The 19298-nt window shown below is 38.0% G+C and overlaps 1 protein-coding gene across 1 annotated transcript in view; it reads left to right on the forward strand.

Moving 5' to 3' along the window:
• ATP6V1A (ATPase H+ transporting V1 subunit A) overlaps positions 1–19059 on the forward strand; it is a 61018-nt gene extending 41959 nt beyond the window's left edge. Inside the window, exons 7-15 of the mRNA XM_031935022.1 lie at positions 806–968; positions 1817–1925; positions 5332–5454; positions 5550–5664; positions 6317–6380; positions 8412–8615; positions 14028–14122; positions 15754–15925; positions 19039–19059. Coding sequence (XP_031790882.1) covers positions 806–968; positions 1817–1925; positions 5332–5454; positions 5550–5664; positions 6317–6380; positions 8412–8615; positions 14028–14122; positions 15754–15925; positions 19039–19059 — 1066 coding nt within the window. The remainder of the gene's footprint in view (positions 1–805; positions 969–1816; positions 1926–5331; positions 5455–5549; positions 5665–6316; positions 6381–8411; positions 8616–14027; positions 14123–15753; positions 15926–19038) is intronic.
• Positions 19060–19298: the final 239 nt, after the last annotated feature.

Below are 19298 nucleotides of genomic sequence, written 5' to 3' on the forward strand. Positions count from 1 at the left end.
CTCTCTCTCTCTCTCTCTCTCTCTCTCTCTCTCTCTCTCACCCAGGCTGGAATGTAATGCCTAGATCATAGTTCACTGTAACCTCAAACTCCAGGGCTCCAGTTATCCTCCTGTCCCAGCCTTCTGAATAGCTAGGCCATAGATATGCAACACCATGCCCTTCTAATTTCTAAATTTTTTTATGGAGACAGCGTCTTGCTCTTTTGCCCAGGCTAGTCTTGGGCTCAGGGAGTCCTCCCACCTCAGTCTCCCAAAGCATTGGGATTACAGGCATAAGCCTCTGTACCTAGCCTTATTTTATCTTATTATTTTCGTATCTCTCTCTTCTCCAGTTTATGGAATATATTTCATAGTGCTTTCTATCTTTAACTTGTGTTTTTGTGTTCTTTACCTATTTTATTTATTTATTTTTATTTAGTTTTATTTTTTTTTTGAGATGGAGTTTTTTGCTCGTCACCCAGGCTGGAGTGCAAAGGCGCGATCTCGGCTCACTGCAACCTCCGCCTTTCAGGTTCAAGCAGTTCTCCTGCCCCAACCTCCAGAGTAGCTGAGGTTACAGGTGCCCACCACCACGCCCAGCTAATTTTTCTTTTTCTTTCTTTTTTTTTTTGTATTTTTAGTAGAAACGGGGTTTCACCATGTTGGCCAGGCTGGTCTCGAACTCCTGATCTCAGATGATCCACCTGCCTCGGCCCCACAAAGTGCTGCTGGGATTACAGGCTTGAGCGACTGCGCCCAGCCCCTACTTTATTTATTAATACCTATTAGCAAGTCAAGTAATCCATACTTTGTTTTCTTTCTTTAGGTGTGTCCAGGGAGGAACTACTGCTATCCCGGGAGCCTTTGGCTGTGGAAAGACAGTGATATCACAGTCTCTATCCAAATATTCTAACAGTGATGTAATCATCTATGTAGGATGTGGTGAAAGAGGAAATGAGATGTCTGAAGTCCTCCGGGACTTCCCAGAGGTCTGTATAAAGCTTCAAATAATATCCTAGAGAAAATACCACTAATCAATGTTCATTGACAATTAATAAAGCTTTGTGTTGAGTCTGGAGCAATGCTGTCATTCATCAAGGATCTTTAAGGAATTTAAAAATTATATTTGTAATTAATTTGTATATTCAAGAAAAGAAATTTTAATTCTTTTTGTGTGTGTGATGGAGTTTCGCTCTTTTTGCCCAGGCTGGAGTGCAGTGGCACCGTCTCAGCTTACTGCAACCTCTGCCTCCCAGGTTTAAGCGATTCTCCTGCCTCAGCCTCCTAAGTAGCTGGGATTACAGGCACACGCCACCATGCCCAGCTAATTTTGTATTTTTAGTAGAGACAGGGTTTCCACCATGTTGGCCAGGCTGGTCTTGAACTCCTAACCTCCAGTAATCGACCCACCTCAGCCTCCCAAAGCGCTGGGATTATAGGCATGAGCCACCGCTCCTGGCCAGGAATTTTAATTCTTAAGTCAAACAATTGAAAGTTTCTTTTTATGGTCTGGTGGTTTTTACTTATTGAGAGAAAGATGAAATAAAACATTTATAGATGTGAACTTTGCATATGATTTATGATCTAGATTATTATGGTAATATTTCTTTTTTCATAAAATATTTATTTTATTTATGAAATTGAAATAATGTCTATCTTCTTCATAGCACCGTGGAGCAGGGAAGAGAGGTTGGAGTGGTTGGGAGTATTACTTTAGGGACACTGATTATAAGAGGCATTAAATATGAGCAAAAGTTTAAAAAAAAAAAGAAAAAGATGGAGGGCTAAAATGTTACCTTAAAAATTGGAGATTCACTAATATATATTTTACCTCTAGCTCACAATGGAGGTTGATGGTAAGGTAGAGTCAATTATGAAGAGGACAGCTTTGGTAGCCAATACCTCCAATATGCCTGTTGCTGCTAGAGAAGCCTCTATTTATACTGGTGAGTATATAATTGGAATAAAAGCAGTTAACATCTGTTCTTAAGTGTAAAGCTAGCACCAAACTTTTCTAAAGAACTTTTTGCTTTCATTCTAAAATGTCTCTGTACATATAAGCACATTCCTAGCTTTTAAAAAATATTTTACTTGACCAAGTGCGGTGACTCAACGGCTGTGGTCCCAGTACTTTGGGAGGCCCAGGCGGGCAGATCACTTGAGGTCAGGAGTTCAAGACCAGCCTGGCCAACATGGTGAAACCCTGTCTCTACTAAAAATACAAAAAATTAGCCGGGCGTGGTGGTGGGCACCTTTAATCCCAGCTACTCAGGAGGCTGAGACGGGAGAATCGCTTGAATCCGGGAGGCAGAGGTTGCAGTGAGCCAAGATTGCGTCACTACACTCTAGCCTGAGTGACAGAGCAAGACTCTGTCTCAAAAAAAAAAAAAAGATTACGTATTATATCTTCAGAATAAATGAATGTAAGACATTTATTGAGCTGCAGTCTTTTTAATGATCATAAAATGATCTTATACTACCTTTTTTCACTACATGTTTTATCATTGATCTAGTTTTAAATATAGTTGTACCTTTGTAACTTGAGTTATCAGCTTTTAATTAATATATTTTGTCTGGGGATATAAAAGATAAGACAATTCATGTGTTAATGACCTTCCATCTTTGGTTCCATTTTCATCCCAGCTTTTATGTCTACATTTTCAGGATTTATAAAACTTACATTTTATTCTGTAGCCATAAAGCCAATATTTGAATTAACTGTAGACCTACATTAAAATGGAATTAATGCTCACTAGCAGTCCTTGGCTATAATTTCTCCATTTCTTTATTGGCTAAGATTTGACTTTTGGAAGTTTCTTCAAGAAGATTTATGGCAACTATGTTCTCTGAATTCTTGTTTCTTCATTAATTTGATTTTTTTTTCTACTGCCTTTAAACTTTAATAGTAGTTTGGCTGAGTATAAAATTCCTGATCAATATTTCTTTCTTTGAGAACTAGTATTAAATGCTGGGGACATTAAAAGCTGAGGCTGGCCTGCTTTTTTTCCTTTTGTAGGTGATTTTTCTCTTTTCCCAAAGGACTTTCTCTTTAAATTTGAAGTCTCTTAACTTTATTAGGATATATCCCAATATTGGTAGTTTCATTAAATTGTTCTGGAGACATAATGTACCCTTTTAATCTATGAAATATGTCTTTTATTTTGGAAAAATTTAGAAAATTGCGTCTGAAACTTTTTCTCTTTCATTATGGCTATCTTCTTCAAATATACCAACTGGACATACTAGATTTTTGTTATTTGTTCTCCATGTGCATTATTTCCTCTCTGATCCTTTTTATTTAGCCTTTTGTCTGTTCACAGGATAAATGGTATTTATTCTTTGTGTTGCTTCTAATGAAACCTTCACTTCTGTTTCTTTTTGTTCTGCCAGCTCATGAAATGACTCCTCTTATCTTGCTCCATATGTCTTGAGATTTTATTTTGTAGTAGGCTGCATTATGATAGGGTTTTTTGGTTTTTTTTAACTGTGGTCACAGTTTTCATTTATTCTTTGGCAAGTTATTTGACCCTCATTGTATTCTTCTCTTCTGTCTTTTTTCTTATTTTATCTTTGTTTAAATATCGTATACCGATGTTTATTATTACTGTTACTCATCTTTGTAGGAGATGGGAGGGGTGGCTATGACTGTGTCCCGGGTAGTAGGAATTCTTCATGGTAACTTGTGAAGTTTCCTATGGCATGCAGCTGTGTAAAAAAGCTATTTTACTCTTCTTGCCTAATACCAGAAATCAGCACCTGTAAGACCATTCACAGTGAATTCTTCCCCTCTGCCTCACCCACTTTTCACTTAGTGAAAATAGGGAGTACCTACTTTTGTTTTATTCATCCCCATCTCCCTGCTTCTCTTTGATGCCAAACTGGGTACAAGGAACTCCTGCAACTGGCCATGTAGCTTTTTGCAGTGTTCCAAACAAAGCACTGCTCCTCAGGATGTGCCTTCAAGTTTGAAGAAGCTTTATCTGATACCTGTAGGTGTGTCAGAATTCTCACTTACTCATGTGTATGTGTCTTTTCTGCCATTTCTTTCTAATATCACAAGTATCTGTGACATTTCATCACAGATTTAAAACACAGCGTGCTTGTATAAGAAAGGATCTGTTCTTATTAGATTGGAATATGTGGTAATCATTGTGTTGTTGAAGCCTTAATATTGATAATGTTTCCTAAAGACTTTCTTCGTGAGACCATTTTATGGATGCCTCAACAGTCAGTATTTTTTATTCTGAAAGATGCAATATGACAAATAGTGAAGTGCTGAGTTTTCCATTAATTATGTTCATTTTACTTATATGAACCTCTGTTTCTTTACCAGTAAAATAAAGAAACCAAGGCAGTAGATTTTGGAGCTTTTATAACTATACATTTTTCCTAGTATCTTAGAGTTTCATAACACTTTGTACTTTTTAGATGACATTTATTTAATTCACTTCATCTGCTATATAGAAGTATATAGGGCAGGCATTATTCCATTTTTAATAGGTTAGGAAGCCACACTGGGAGATCGAGTTATTTTGCTAAGGTTAATGACAGAATAGGAACTAGAACCCAACACCCATTTCTGTATATTAGCTGTTTATAAGTGGTTTACTGACTAAATTTACAGGATAGGACCTGATCTGCATAGCAGAATAATCTGGACATTACAATTGAGATATTATTCATTTTAATAACATTTGTTACTTTTGAAAAATAGCCACCCAAGCTGATTGGTTAAGGGTTACTTTTGTATGCATACATGCTTGTGTGTGTGTATGTGATATATATAGAGAAGCTACATTTGAAAATTAATTTCAGACTTAATTATTTCAACAAATAGAGAAAGTCATTTCCTGCTTTCTAAAATGTGCATTATATTAGGGTAAGCTAGGCTGTGGCATCAAATAATTCCAAATGTATATTTGCTCAGTATAATAGATGTTTATTTCAAGTGTTCAGGGGACTCTTTACTCTGTCATCCTGGGCCACGATCCAGGCTGAAACGAACTCTACCATTTTCAACACATGGCTTCCAAGACTACTGGGAGTTCTCTCCATTTCAGTAGGCCAGAAGGAAGAAAGAGTAGGGAAGAGTATGTGACTTGCCTGGCCATAGAACACATTATTTTGACTTGAGTTTTCTTAGCCAGAGATCAGTTACTTGGCCATATCTAAGTGCACAGGATGCTAGGAAACAGTTCAGTGTGTGCCCAGAAAAAGAGGAAGAGCAGCTTTGAGGGAGCCGTTAGCAATCTATGTTGTGTACTTTTTGCTTTAAAGTTTTCTTAAGGGTGGAAAGATCCAGGATTTTATATGCTAGCTTTGTAACTTATAATAATATTCTTCCCAATTTAGGAATCACACTGTCAGAGTACTTCCGTGACATGGGCTATCATGTCAGTATGATGGCTGACTCTACCTCTAGATGGGCTGAGGCCCTTAGAGAGATCTCTGGTCGTTTAGCTGAAATGCCTGCAGGTAAGTCTGTGTATGGCTTATCATGTAAACAAGGCTGATAGGATTTTTGGGGCTGGCTTAGAAACTCTGTTTTAAAATTTCTTTTCCTTTTTCAGATAGTGGATATCCAGCCTATCTTGGTGCCCGGCTGGCCTCTTTTTATGAACGAGCAGGCAGGGTGAAATGTCTTGGAAATCCTGAAAGAGAAGGGAGTGTCAGCATTGTAGGAGCGTAAGCACCCAAACCATTTACTTTATAAAAGGAAAAAAGTTACAGATGTATTAAATAGAGAAAAAAAGTCACTTATTTTAAAGAGAATATTTAGCTCCCACTGGGAGCAGCGATTCTTAAGGAGGGTTGCACTCCACAGTCACCTAAGGAGCTCTTTGAAGATACATATGTTTAGGCAATTTCTACATGTTCTAGGTTCCATAGGTTTGACTTTAATTTATATATGTTTAATTTAGATACTTATTTAATTTTTGTAATTTAGAAAATTATAGACCTAATAAGGTGAGATTGCATCTTGGTAAAACGTAAGTGAGTAAAGCCATACTTTTTTTCTTGGAGCTTTTCCTTCTTGCTTCATCTATTTGATTAGAATAATAAAATTGATTATAATAAAATATCTCTCTCATATCTCATACTAGAAGGTGTTCTGTAGTTTCCATTCTTATTTACAACTTAAATACTGGCTTTTGTTTAAGATTTTTAGGTAAGATTTTCTTTCCAAAGGTCATTTCTGAAGTTATTTACATTAAAAAGTTGTTTACATTAAAATTGACTTTCAAAAAAATTTAACATTTTATATATGTTATTTTTCATAAGCGTTTCTAATGACTGTATTTTTTTGTAATGACCATATTATTTTTTTTAAATTTAGAGTTTCTCCACCTGGTGGTGATTTTTCTGATCCAGTTACATCTGCTACTCTTGGTATCGTTCAGGTATGTCTTTCCCTAGTCTTTCCCTAGACATACCTAGTCAGGTATGTCTTTCTGAGCCTTTCCTCCTCTCTGCAGCCCCTGCTGTTCTAATGCGATCTAATGTAATCATTGTAAATTATTTAATTTAGTCTCTAAAGGATAGGCAATGGTAAAGTCTGTTTTAGAAACACTCTCAACACAGAGCCTTTAATACTGTGTTTTTTTCTTAGCTATTTACATAGGATTTATAATAAACTTAATAATATATAAGTGGAAAATATAGGTAGCAAAAGTTTTATTAGTATTAGAGTAATACTATCCTTTAAGTCATAGTAACCCTAGTTATAGAAACAAAGCGGCCCCAAAATGTATAATACCCAGAAGTTATTTCTCTTCACAGTATGGTCCATGGCTCTCTCCTGTTTAGTAATAATTCTGAGTCCAGGATTCCTTCCATCTTGTGACTCCACTGTCACCTAGCCTGGTGATCATCTGCATCTAGCTGACACAAGTGAGCTAGGCCTTGAGGAGAAGGCATACCCACCTTTTTTGAACCTTAGATTCAAAAGTGACAGTCATTCCGCTCATTCTGTTAGCCACATCCAGGTGAAAGCAAGGCTGGAAAATGCAGTTTCTGCCTAAGCATTTGCTTCCCAGTGACAAGACATGAATTTTAGTGGATAGGTAGCCACTAAATATAGTGGATAGCTTGACTATTATAGTGGATAGCTTGACTGTTAAAAGAAGCCCAAATAAAAGATGTGTACAAATCAGAGCTATAGTTTAAAAAAAAAAGGTGATGTATGTGTATTATTCATGTGGGAAAAACAGAATATTTACTTGTGTTTATGACAGTATCAGATAAAAGGAAAGGGCGGAGGCTAAATTTACAACCCTCAGGCTCTTTAACATTTGCTAAACTTTTGAGTTTCAAATTTTGGGGAAAGAGGGGATAGAGTTAGAAATGCATGGAATATCTGTGAATGTTTGCCCTTACAAAAATCACTGTCAGTTGTTATTGGATTGGCCCTGTGAATGATAGGGAGCTAAATTTAATCGAAACACTTAGATATTTTTTTTTTTTTTTTTTTTTTTTAATACAGAGTTTCGTTCTTGTTGCCCAGGCTGTAGTGCAATGGCACAAACTTAGCTCACTGCAACCTCCACCTCCCAGGTTCAAGCGATTCTCCTGCCTCAGCCTCCCAAGTAGGTGGGATTACAGTCAACCGCCACCACACCTGGCTAATTTTTTGTATTTTTAATAGAGACAGGGTTTCACCATGTTGGCCAGGCTGGTCTCGAACTCTTGACTTCAGGTGATCCACCTGCCTCGTCCTCCCAAAGCGCTAGGATTACAGGTGTAAGCCACCATGCCTGGCCAGTTAGAGGTTTTTAATCAAAGTAAAGTGTATATTCCATCTGCATAAACTTTTTCTGGTTCTATTGTACCATAATAATTTTCAAAAGAGTAAATTAATTTTTCTTTTTGCTGTTGGATTTGACACACTATTAAGAAAATACAGGTAAATTTTAAATTTGATTTGTAGGTATTACCCACTTTGAAAATGAAAGGAAATAGATTATTGTCATTTTCTGCAAATTTTATTCTGTCTTAATTTTACTTAGTATATACTAAAACGATGTATAATTTGACCAGTGAATTATAGAATTGCATATTTAGGGGCCAGGCATGGTGGCTCATGCCTGTAATTCCAGCACTTTGGCAGGCCGAAGATCACATGAGGTCAGGAGTTCTAGATAAACCTGGCCAACGTGGTGAAACCCCATCTCTACTAAACATACAAAAATTAGCCAGGCCTGGTGGTGCATGCCTGTAATCCCAGCTACTTGTGAAGCTGAGTCAGGAGAATTGTTTGGACCCAGGAGGTAGAGGTTGTAGTGAGCGGAGATCATACCACTGCACTCCAGCCTGGGTGATAGAGTAAGACTCTGTCTCAAAGAAAAAAAAAGATTGCATGGTTAAGACAAATATGCTTCAGAATTTTTTTAACTTTGTTTTTTAAGAAAAATTACTGTTTTGTTTTTAATCAGGTGTTCTGGGGCTTAGATAAGAAACTAGCTCAGCGTAAGCATTTCCCCTCTGTCAATTGGCTCATCAGCTACAGCAAGTATATGCGTGCCTTGGATGAATACTATGACAAACACTTCACAGAGTTCGTTCCTCTGAGGACCAAAGCTAAGGAAATTCTGCAGGAAGAAGAAGACCTGGCAGAAATTGTACAGCTTGTTGGAAAGGTGAGTTGTTAAATTCCATGGAAGATAGATCTGTGGGTTACACTGGGGTGTTATAAGAATAGATAGAACCTTAGATATTGCAGATTCTTGCCTAGCAAAATAAATATTTATTAAATATTTTTAATTGAAATTTTTAATTCTTTACAGTACTTAGCATGGTTCTTGGGTATATTGTAGGTGAGAAAGAAACACTTGATTTACTTTTATCTTGAAAGGGAATATACCCATCACCAACCAAATTAGAGGTGGTAGAGTTAGGATTTGTTAACATACATTTTTGTAGGAATGCTAGGGCTAGGTACCAGAAGGATTGGCTTCTAGTTCCTCCATTAATTAGCTATGTGGCCTTAAACAGGTGACTTACATTCTTGTGTCTGTATCTTGATTCTTCAAGGAAAGATAGTGTAATTAAATTTAGGCAAATTAAATGCCAGAATGAAAAGACTTCTCAGATAGTATGCAATGCTAGTTAGTACTCAGAGTTCTCTGTCTGGTTTTGTTCTTTTTATTATATGTTATAAAGTCACCTCCTAATTTATTCCAAAAAAGGTTAATATTTGGAGATAGCTAACATTGTAGCATGTATTACTACTTATTATTTATAGAATAAAAATATTCTCTTATCTGCCCAATAAGAGAAGCAAAAACAGGAAGAACTGTAAAACCAGATAAACGCAATACAAGAAAGGAAAAATATAGGCTAATATTGTTGATGAATGTAGGTATGAATGTAGATACTTAATAAAATATTAAATATTAGAGTATGAGGTCCAGTAGGATATTAAAGACAACAAAATGATGCATCATAAGCAAGTTTATCTCAGGAATGTCCATATTAGACACAGAAAATCTATTGTAATTCACTAAAGTAATAATATAATCGGAAAAGAATATTTCAATTAATGTAGAAAAATATTTGAAGTTTATTACAATTTTTAGAAACATCTTAGCAAGCAAGGAATGGAAGAGAACTTCCTTAATGTGTTGCAAGTAATATACTAAGACCTAGGGAAACCACTTTACTTACTGGAGAAATTTCAGATGCATTTCATTTAAAAACTGGGATTGGCTGGGCGCGGTGGCTCACGCCTGTAATCCCAGCATTTTGGGAGGCCGAGGTGTGCGGATCACGAGGTCAGGAGATCCAGACCACAGTGAAACCCCGTCTCTACTAAAAATACAAAAAATTAGCCGGGCGCGGTGGCTGTAGCGCCTGTAGTCCCAGCTACTCGGGAGGCTGCGACAGGAGAACGGCGTGAACCCGGGAGGCGGAGCTTGCAGTGAGCCGAGATCGCGCCACTGCACTCCAGCCTGGGTGGCAGAGGGAGACTCCGGGATTAAGATAAGCATGCCTAATCTCATCACTGTGTTCAGTCGAATACCAGAGATCATAACCAATGATGTAAGAAGAGAAAAAAGAAAAGTTGTAAAGAAAGAGATAACAATGTCATTGTTTGTAGATAATGAACTCTTATACTAGAAATATAACAGAATTAATAGAGAAACAGAAATAAGAGTTCACTGGGGGGTTATGATTCAAGATAAACACAAATCAAGAGAATTTCTCTATACTAGCAATACCAACTAGAAAATAAAAGTAAAAATAAGATGTTCTCAATAGCAACAAAAACTAGAGTGTAGGAACTAACCAGAAATACGTATTTCTTCTATGAAAACCACTTTTAAACTAATAAATGAAACAGAAGATGATCTGAAAATAGAAACAGTGCATGCTCTTGGATGGAATGACTTATTAAAATGACGCCACTTCTCAGCCAGGCGTGGTGGCTCACACCTGTAATCTCAGCACTTTGGGAGGCGGAGGCGGGCAGATCACGAGGTCAGGAGTTTAAGACCAGCCTGGCCCATCTCTACTAAAAATACAAAAAATTAGCTGGGCATGGTGGCAGGCACCTGTAATCTCAGCTACTTGGAACCTGAGGCAGGGGAATTGCTTGAACCTGGGAGGCGGAGGCTGCAGTGAGCCAAAAATGCACCAATGCACTCTAGCCTGGGCGACAGAGTAAGACTCCATCTCAAAAAAAAAAAAAAAAAAAAAGGCCATTTCTCTTTAATCTGTAAATTCAATGTAACGCCAATCTAAAATTCATTTGATTTCACAAAGATTCACAACCTTAAATAAGAACAGTAAAGTGTGAGCTTTTCCCCTATTGGATAAGGGGAAATACAAAACCATAATAATAAAAATAGTGTGGTATTGGTAAAATAACAGACCAGCAGACCAGTGGAACAGAATAGAGATAGACTTGTGATTGTATAAACCATTGATATTGCAAAGATGGTACCAAAAATCAAGTGAGGAGAAGATAGATTGTTTTAGTCTGTGATAGAAAACTGTTTACTATTTGGAGGAAAAAAACAAAATTGGATTGTTCTCTAATTCCACATACAAAGTTAGAATCCAGATAGATTCACAATTTACATGGGAAAGGTAAGACTTTCAGTTTAATAGAAAACAAATATTAAGAAAATATCTTTGTGATCTAGAGTTGGAAAAGGACTTCTAAAATAAACCCCTTAACTTTAGCCTTAAAACAATAAAAAGAGTTTTTTGATTACATGAAAAGTAAGCATTTATGTTTAGCAAAGGCCTATCCTGGTTAAGGATAACAGACCAGTGACATTGGGAGAGGAAGTTTGTGACATCTAAAACTCATGGACTGGCTGGGCATTGTGACTCACACCTGTAATCCCAGCACTTTGGGAGGCTGAGGTGAGTGGATGGCTTGACTCCAGGAGTTCAAGACCAGCCTGGGCATCATGACGTGACCTTGTCTCTACAAAAAATATAAAAATCAGCTGGGTGTGGTGGTGCAGGCCAGTAGTCCCAGCTACTTGGGAAGCTGAGGTGGGAGGATCACTTTAGCTCAGGAGGTTGAGACTACAGTGAAGCGATATCTCGCCACTGCACTCCATCCTGGGTGACAGAGTGAGACCCTATCTCTATTAAAAAATAAGTAAATACATAATAAGATAAAAATGTTTAGAAAAATTTTAATTTTAAAAATACTTTTTAAAAAATTAAAGAAAAAAAACGATGGACGAATGTCTAAAATGTACAAAGGCCTCCTGTAAATGAATAAGAAGACTAGAACTTCAACAGAAATGTGGCCAAAAGAAAGAACAGACTGATTATAGAAAAGGAATCCCAAAAGACTAAGACCTATGGAGAATTGCTCAAGCAACACTGAGAACACCACATTATACTAGTTAAAATGTCAAATATTGCCCAGTGTTGTGGGGACAGAGAAACTGGTGGGCGGATTGTCTGGTGCTGCCATTGTGGAGACCCGTCTGATAGGACTGACTTACATACCCTGGGACCTAGCAATTCTGTTTCTGGATATTTATCCCCAAAGAAATTCTCAAACAAGTCCTTAAGTGGATGTTTGTGGTGGTGGGAAAATAGAAGAAATCTGAATGTCCTCTACTGTGAGCAAAAGATGGAAGGTAAAATAGGGAGGGTGCACACCACAGAGGATGAAATATGTGAGAGCTGGAAGCTGCAGACCATGTGGCACAGCAGCATGGGTGGATCGAAACAAAGTAGCAAACCAAAGACACAAGTAAGAGTGTTTTACATAATTAAAGACACTTGCACAAAATAAAATACACATTGTACATGAATTTATACAAATAAAAGAATGCACATAAAACATTGTTTAATATTTACCTGTGGTTGAAGAGAGGACTACGGATAAAAGGGATTTACAAATAAAAAACTGGAGACCTGATCCTTACCTAAGGAGCTTAGCACGCATAAATAATGGAAGAATGTAGTTAACTCATTGGGCTTATCCATTTTCCACTCCCAAGAAATCTTTACCTGTTAGTGATCCCAGCAACACTAATATTATCTCTTAAGGCTGCTACAGCGATTGTAAAAGTTAGGGCTTTTGAGGTAGTGATATTTAAAGGATGAAGCTCTGTAACTTAGCTATACTAGTAAAATAGCACTCGGACATAGAATAGTACATACTTACTGTATTTCATAGTTCTAAATACTTTGTAATGTTTTTAAAATTCAACTATGACCTATATAGATTTTTATTAAACAAACTTAAGACTGAGAATACAAATAATTAAGATAGCAAGCCAAGATGTGAAGAGGTATTTCAAGAAAAGAATATCAAGCTTAGGTATGTATGTATGTATTTAGGAGAGGGAGTCTCGCACTGTCACCAGGCTGGAGTACAGTGGCACAATCTCGGCTCACTGCAACCTCCGCCTCCCAGGTTCAAGGGATTCTCCTGCCTCAGCACCCTCGAGTAGCTGGGACTACAGGCGCGCGCTACCACGCCTGGCTAATTTTTGTATTTTTAGTAGAGATGAGATTTCCCCATGTTTTCCAGGATGGTCTCGATCTCTTGACCTTGTGATCTGCCCACCTTGGCCTCCCAAAGTGCTGGGATTACAGGTATGAGCCACAGCATCTGGCCAAGAACAGCAAGCTTTTTGCCACCCATGTTTGTTTGGTATTTTTTTTTTTTTTTTGTGAGACAAGTTCTCACTCTGTCACCCAGGCTGGAGTGCAGTGGCACGATCTCAGCTCACTGCAACCTCCATCTGCCTCCCAGGCTCAAGCAATCTTCCCACCCCAGCCTCCCAAGTAGCTGTGTCTACAGGCGCATGCCACCATGCCTGGCTAATTTTTGTATTTTTTGTAGAGACAGGTTTTCACCATGTTGTCCAAGCTGGTCTCACACTCCTGAGCTCAAGCGATCTTCCTGCCTCGCCCCCCCAAAGTGCTGGAATTACAGGTGTTAGCCACTGCACCCGGACCCATGTTCTTAGCAGCACTGTTCACAATAGCCAGGAAGTGGAAGCAACCCAAATGCCCATCTATGGATGAATCCATAAACAAAATGTGGTGTGTGTGTGTGTATAAAATGAGATATTATTCAGCCTTAAAAAAGAAAGAGATCCTGTCACATGCCTCAGTACAGATGAACTTTGAGGGCATTATGCTAAGTGAAATAAGCTGGTCACAAAAGGATAAACATTGTATGATTTCATTTTTATGAGGTATTTAAAATAGTCAAATTCATAGAAACAGAAAGTAGAATAGTGGTTACCGGGGCTGGCGGAGGAGAGAAAGGAGAGTTACTGTTCCGAACTTACAACATGGAAAAGCTCTAGAAATCTGTTCCACAGTAATGTGAGTATACACAACACCACTGCACTATATAATTAAAAGCGGCAAAGATGGTAAATTTTATGTTATATGCTTTTTAACTACAGTTTAAAAAGAACAGCAATCAAAAAGCAGTTATAAGTAAATTTATTAACAATAGGTGATTGTGGATTATATAGTTTCTGCTTGTTAATTAATTGCCGCCATCGATCTTACATTTTAGAGTAAATGTCTAAAAATACCTTTTTCTCTTCTAGGCTTCTTTGGCAGAAACAGATAAAATCACTCTGGAGGTAGCAAAACTTATCAAAGATGATTTCTTACAACAAAATGGATATACTCCTTATGACAGGTAAGCTATATTGATTTTCTTTTTTTATTTGAAGATTTTCTATTGTGTTTTGATGAAGGAGTACACATAAAAACCTTTTTTTATTCTCATACAGGCTCATACACTCTGACTTAGTAGATTGGTTTATTTGTATATTCGTAGTAGACATCTTATGATCTAATATGTCCCCTATGTTGATTTGCTCATTTGTCCAGTTATGACAGTATTTTCACTCATAACGTTCATCTATAGTTAGATTTAATTGTGGCTTAGTGCAGAAGCCTTCTTCGTTTCTTTCCACTGCCCATGTCTCCTTTACTCTGTTACGTTGTTGTTGTTTTGAGACAGGATCTCACTGTCACCCAAACTAGAGTGCAATAGCACAATCTCAGCTACTGCAGTCTCAACCTCCTGACAGTTCTTTCACCTCAGCCTCCTGAGTGGCTAGAACTACAGGTGCCCACCACCATGCCCAGCTAATTTTTTTTTTTTTTGGTAGAGACTGAGTTTTGCCATGTTGCCCAGGCTGGTCTCCAACTCCTGGGCTCAAGCAATCCACCCACCTCGGCCTCCCAAAGTGTTGGGACTCACAGGCATGAGCCAACACGCCTGGCTTCTTTTATTCTTTTCCTAAATAATTAATAGTTCTGCTTTCATGCCTCATTTCCCAAGAGTCCTATTGCTTGCTTTCTACCAAGGTCTCTGTTAGAGCACTCCAACTCCTACTCAGTGCTTTCTTTTTTTCATCATTATCAATGCTTCTACTGAGGCTTGTTTAAAGTTCTCATTTCTTTTCAACTTTGAGAATTTAGCCCTTTCATGCCAGATTATCTTTTCTCCCTCAAATCATATTTGGCCCCATATAAGACTGAAGAAGGAACTGAGCCAATAGAAGGATTACCGGAATGTAAGGCAAGCAGTAAATATGCCAGTTTATCAGTAAGCCCCAGAAATTTGCTCTGTTGGGAACTTATGAAGCTTCTAGGAACCACCTACACAAAGAATTTTCCAAAATTCTTTGGAAAAGGTGTAATAGGAGTATGCATGAAATTATGTACGCAAATGTGTTTAAACATGTCCAAAAGTTGTAAGAATGTATGTGACTGAAATTGAGTATTTGTTCTTGTGTCTGTTATTTTAAAAGTATTGGCAAATGAAAATGAACACATTAAGAAAAAAGGGGCTACTACTAACTTTAGGAACTTGCAATTTCCTGCTTTCTTATTACTCATTAAACCTAATCCATTATCACAAGGGAGTCTTTACGACTCAGTTATTTTACCATTTGTGTTACTTATTTAACTGCATTGTACAAAAACAAACCCTCAGAGAGTCATTAGATTATAGCAATACTGTTTCATTGTTTCTCCAACTTGATGATTTTAACAGAGGAAAGTAAAATTTACCCTTAAAATAAATAAAAGAATATATATCTTCTTCTATCCCATATCCTGAGATATCTCTGTCCAAAAACTCTGGTTAAGTAGTTGTTGGTCTTTTCACTATTTTTTTTTTATTCCTTATGTATCGTCTAATAAGTAAGCAATCTGCATACTTAGATAAAGAAACAAATGCTCTAGTAGTTTTATATAAAGTATGAACCTGTTTTGGAATTTATTTTTGTTAATTTTTTTGACCATCATTTATTCTAGGTTCTGCCCATTCTACAAGACAGTAGGGATGCTGTCCAACATGATTGCATTTTATGATATGGCTCGTAGAGCTGTTGAAACCACTGCCCAGAGTGACAATAAAATCACATGGTCCATTATTCGTGAACACATGGGAGACATCCTCTATAAACTTTCCTCCATGAAATTCAAGGTATATTTTATTTCTGCTGTAACTTTTTTTATTTGAAAATGCTTCTTTTTTTCTCTCTCTTTTTTTTTTTTTTAAGACAGAGTCTCGCTCTGTTGCCAGGCTGGAGTGCAGTGGCATGATCTTGTCTCACTGCAGCCTCTGCCTCCCGGGTTCAAACAATTTTCCTGCCTCAACCTCCCGAATAGCTGGGACTACAGGCACGTGCCACGACACTCAGCTAATTTTTGGGTTTTTTTAGTAGAGATAGGGTTTCACCACGTTGGCCAGGATGGTCTCAATCTCTTGACCTTGTGATCCGCCTGCCTTGGCCTCCCAAAGTGCAATGCTTCTTTTTCATTTTTCTAGCTATTTTGAGCCCAAACCTGGGCTATAAAACTTGCAGTTATTTTCACACATGTTCAGCTTTTGTAAAACCAGTAGAGGCCTCAAAGTTATGTTCAAATAGGAATTCTGATGATAAAAATTAGTGTATCAGCCAGGCACAGTGGTTCTCATGCCTGTAATCCCAGCACTTTCAAAGGCTGAGGCAAGAGGATGACTTGAGCCCAGGAGTTCAAGACCAGCCTGGGCAACATGTCAAAATCCTGTCTCTACAAAAAATACAAAAGATTAGCCAGGTGTGGGGGCACACACCTCTAGTCTCAGCTACCTGGGAGGCTGAGGTCAAGGCTGCAGTGTGCCATGATCGTGCCACTACTCTCCAGCCTGGGCGACAGAGTGAGACCCAGTCTCAAAAAAAAAAAAAAATTATGTCATGTCTAAAATAAATGCTGATGTGTATTCCTTTTTGTCTTAGCTGCCAGGCAAATTAGAGCTTGCTTCATAGCTAAGCAACAATTACCTTACTCCAAGTGCCTATTAACCTCTAGCCCACATGTTCTTCTGAAATGACATCTCTGTTTACTTCTTTTAAATATCATGTACTGCACATCCTTTTTTAACTCTTTTTTTTTTTTTTTTTTTCTTTTTTGAGACAGAGTCTTGCTCTGTCACCCAGGCTGGAGTACAGCGGCATGATCTCGGCTCACTACAACCTCCATCTCCTGGGTTCAAGCGATTCTCCTGACTTAGCCTCCCAAGTAGCTGGGATTACAGGTGCCTGCCACCACGCCCGGCTAATTTTTGTATTTTTAGAAGAGACAGGGTTTCACCATGTTGTCCAGGCTGGTCTCGAACTCCTGACCTCATGTGGTCCGCCCTCCTCGGCCTCCCAAAGTGCTGGGATTATAGGCATGAGCCACCGTGCCTGGCCATTTTTTAACTTTTAAGTAGCCTCTTGTTCTTTTGGAAGTACACAAGATAAAAATAGATAATTAAATGAAATTATTAGTAGGAATTCAAATGTATAAGATTGTTTTTAAAATATTTGATCAGTTGAATTGTATTTATTTCTGTCATGACATCCAGGCATATTTACTAACCACCTACTGAGAATGATTCTCTGAGTGTATATGTAATATAAAAATTTTAAGATAGTACATATATTTTGTGTGTGTGTTTACACTATAGATTGAACGTAAACCTGTACAAATAGGTAATCACTATGTTGAGAATTTAAAAACATTTACACCTTTTTAGTCTTGTCATTTCACCTTGAGATACATAAAACGAAGGAAGTAACCAGAATTTTGATATGGATATACAAGGTTGTTTATTAAATTTCTTTCTTTTTTTTTTTTTTTTTTTTGAGATGGAGTCTTGCTCTGTTGTCCAGGCTGGAGTGCAGTGGTACGATCTTGGCACACAGCAACCTCCATCTCCCAGGTTCAGGCAATTCTCCCTGCCTCAGCCTCCCAATGTAGCTGGGATTACAGGTGCATTCACCACACCTGGCTAATTTTTATAATTTAATAGAGACGGGGGTTTCTCTATGTTGGCCAGACTGGTCTCGAACTCCTAACTTCAGGTGATCTGTCTGCCTCGGCCTCCCAAAGCGCTGGGATTACAGGCATGAGCCACTACACTAAGCCAAATTTCTTAAATGTCACCCAAGAATGAACAGAGCCAACAGTACATTATGGTGTGTCCATAAGATAGATATTATGAAGGCATTACCATTTTTGTCAAAAATATTCAAAGACATGGAGAAATGCTTATGTCACAGAGTGAAAAAACTTCCAATGTAACTTGATCCAAATATTGTCTTAAAAAACTATATATTCATAGGAAGTATGTAGTAATAATTTCTATTTACGTGCTTATTGTGTCAACATCAAAGGTATTTTTTAACGTCATTACTCTTCTGTAGCATTGTTTTGTGGCTGGACAGTAATATTTTTCTATTCATAGACACTTAGAAAATTTCCAGTTATTGGCCGGGCACGGCAGCTCCCATCTGTAATCCCAGCACTTTGGGATGGATCACCTGAGGTCAGGAGTTCTAGACCAGCCTGACCAACATGGAGAAACCCCGTCTCTACTAAAAATACAAAATTAGCCAGGCATGGTGGTGCATGCCTATAATCCCAGCTACTCAGGAGGCTGAGGCAGGAGAATCACTTAAACCCGGGAGGTGCAAGTTGCGATGAGCCGAGATCACGCCACCGCACTCCAGCCTGGGCAACAAGAGCAAAACTCTGTCTCAAAAAAAAAAAAGAAAGAAAATCTCCAGTTATTGGCATGGACGACCATGTAGTTGTATGTAGTTGGTTTTGTGCATGTTCTTAGTATGGAGTCCCAGAAGTGGAATTATTGGGTTAGAAAACTGAAACATTTTAAAGTCTTTTTTTTTTTGAGACGAGTCTCACTCTGTCACTAGGCTTGGAGTGCAGTGGCGTGATTTCAGCTCACCGCAACCTCTGCCTCCTGGGTTCAAGTGAGTCTCCTGCCTCAGCCTCCCAAATAGCTGGGACTATAGGCGCACGCCACCATGCCCAGCTAATTTTTTTTGTATTTTTAGTAGAGTCGGGGTTTCACCATGTTGGCCAGGATGGTCTCGATCTCCCGACCTTGTGATCCGCCCATCTCAGCCCCCCAAAGTGCTGGGATTACAGGCGTGAGGCACCAAGCCTAGTGAAGTCTCATTTATACATATTAGTAAGTTGCTTTTCATAAGGATTTTAAATAATGGTGCATTTTAACATTATTTCCTAAATTTTACTTTTCCATCCCAGTGTGATAATACCAGATGTTGAGCAAATTCTGTTTTGATTAAATTCCTAATTATCGCACGTTAAGTCATATTCATCTAATATATGAAGCGGCATAATTTCCCACTATTGTGCACGTTGTTGAGGATAAAGCCTTTGGTCACTGAATGTGGTGATCAGGCAAAATGCAAAATTTAAATTTTGTCTTCTTTCTGTTTGGTTGGATTTGTATCCTTAAGAAAAAGGGAAAATGAGTCTAGTTTTACCTCCTGCCTGTGGTTTAC

This window comes from Piliocolobus tephrosceles, chromosome 2, assembly GCF_002776525.5.
Source record: "Piliocolobus tephrosceles isolate RC106 chromosome 2, ASM277652v3, whole genome shotgun sequence".
NCBI classification, from domain to species: domain Eukaryota; kingdom Metazoa; phylum Chordata; class Mammalia; order Primates; family Cercopithecidae; genus Piliocolobus; species Piliocolobus tephrosceles.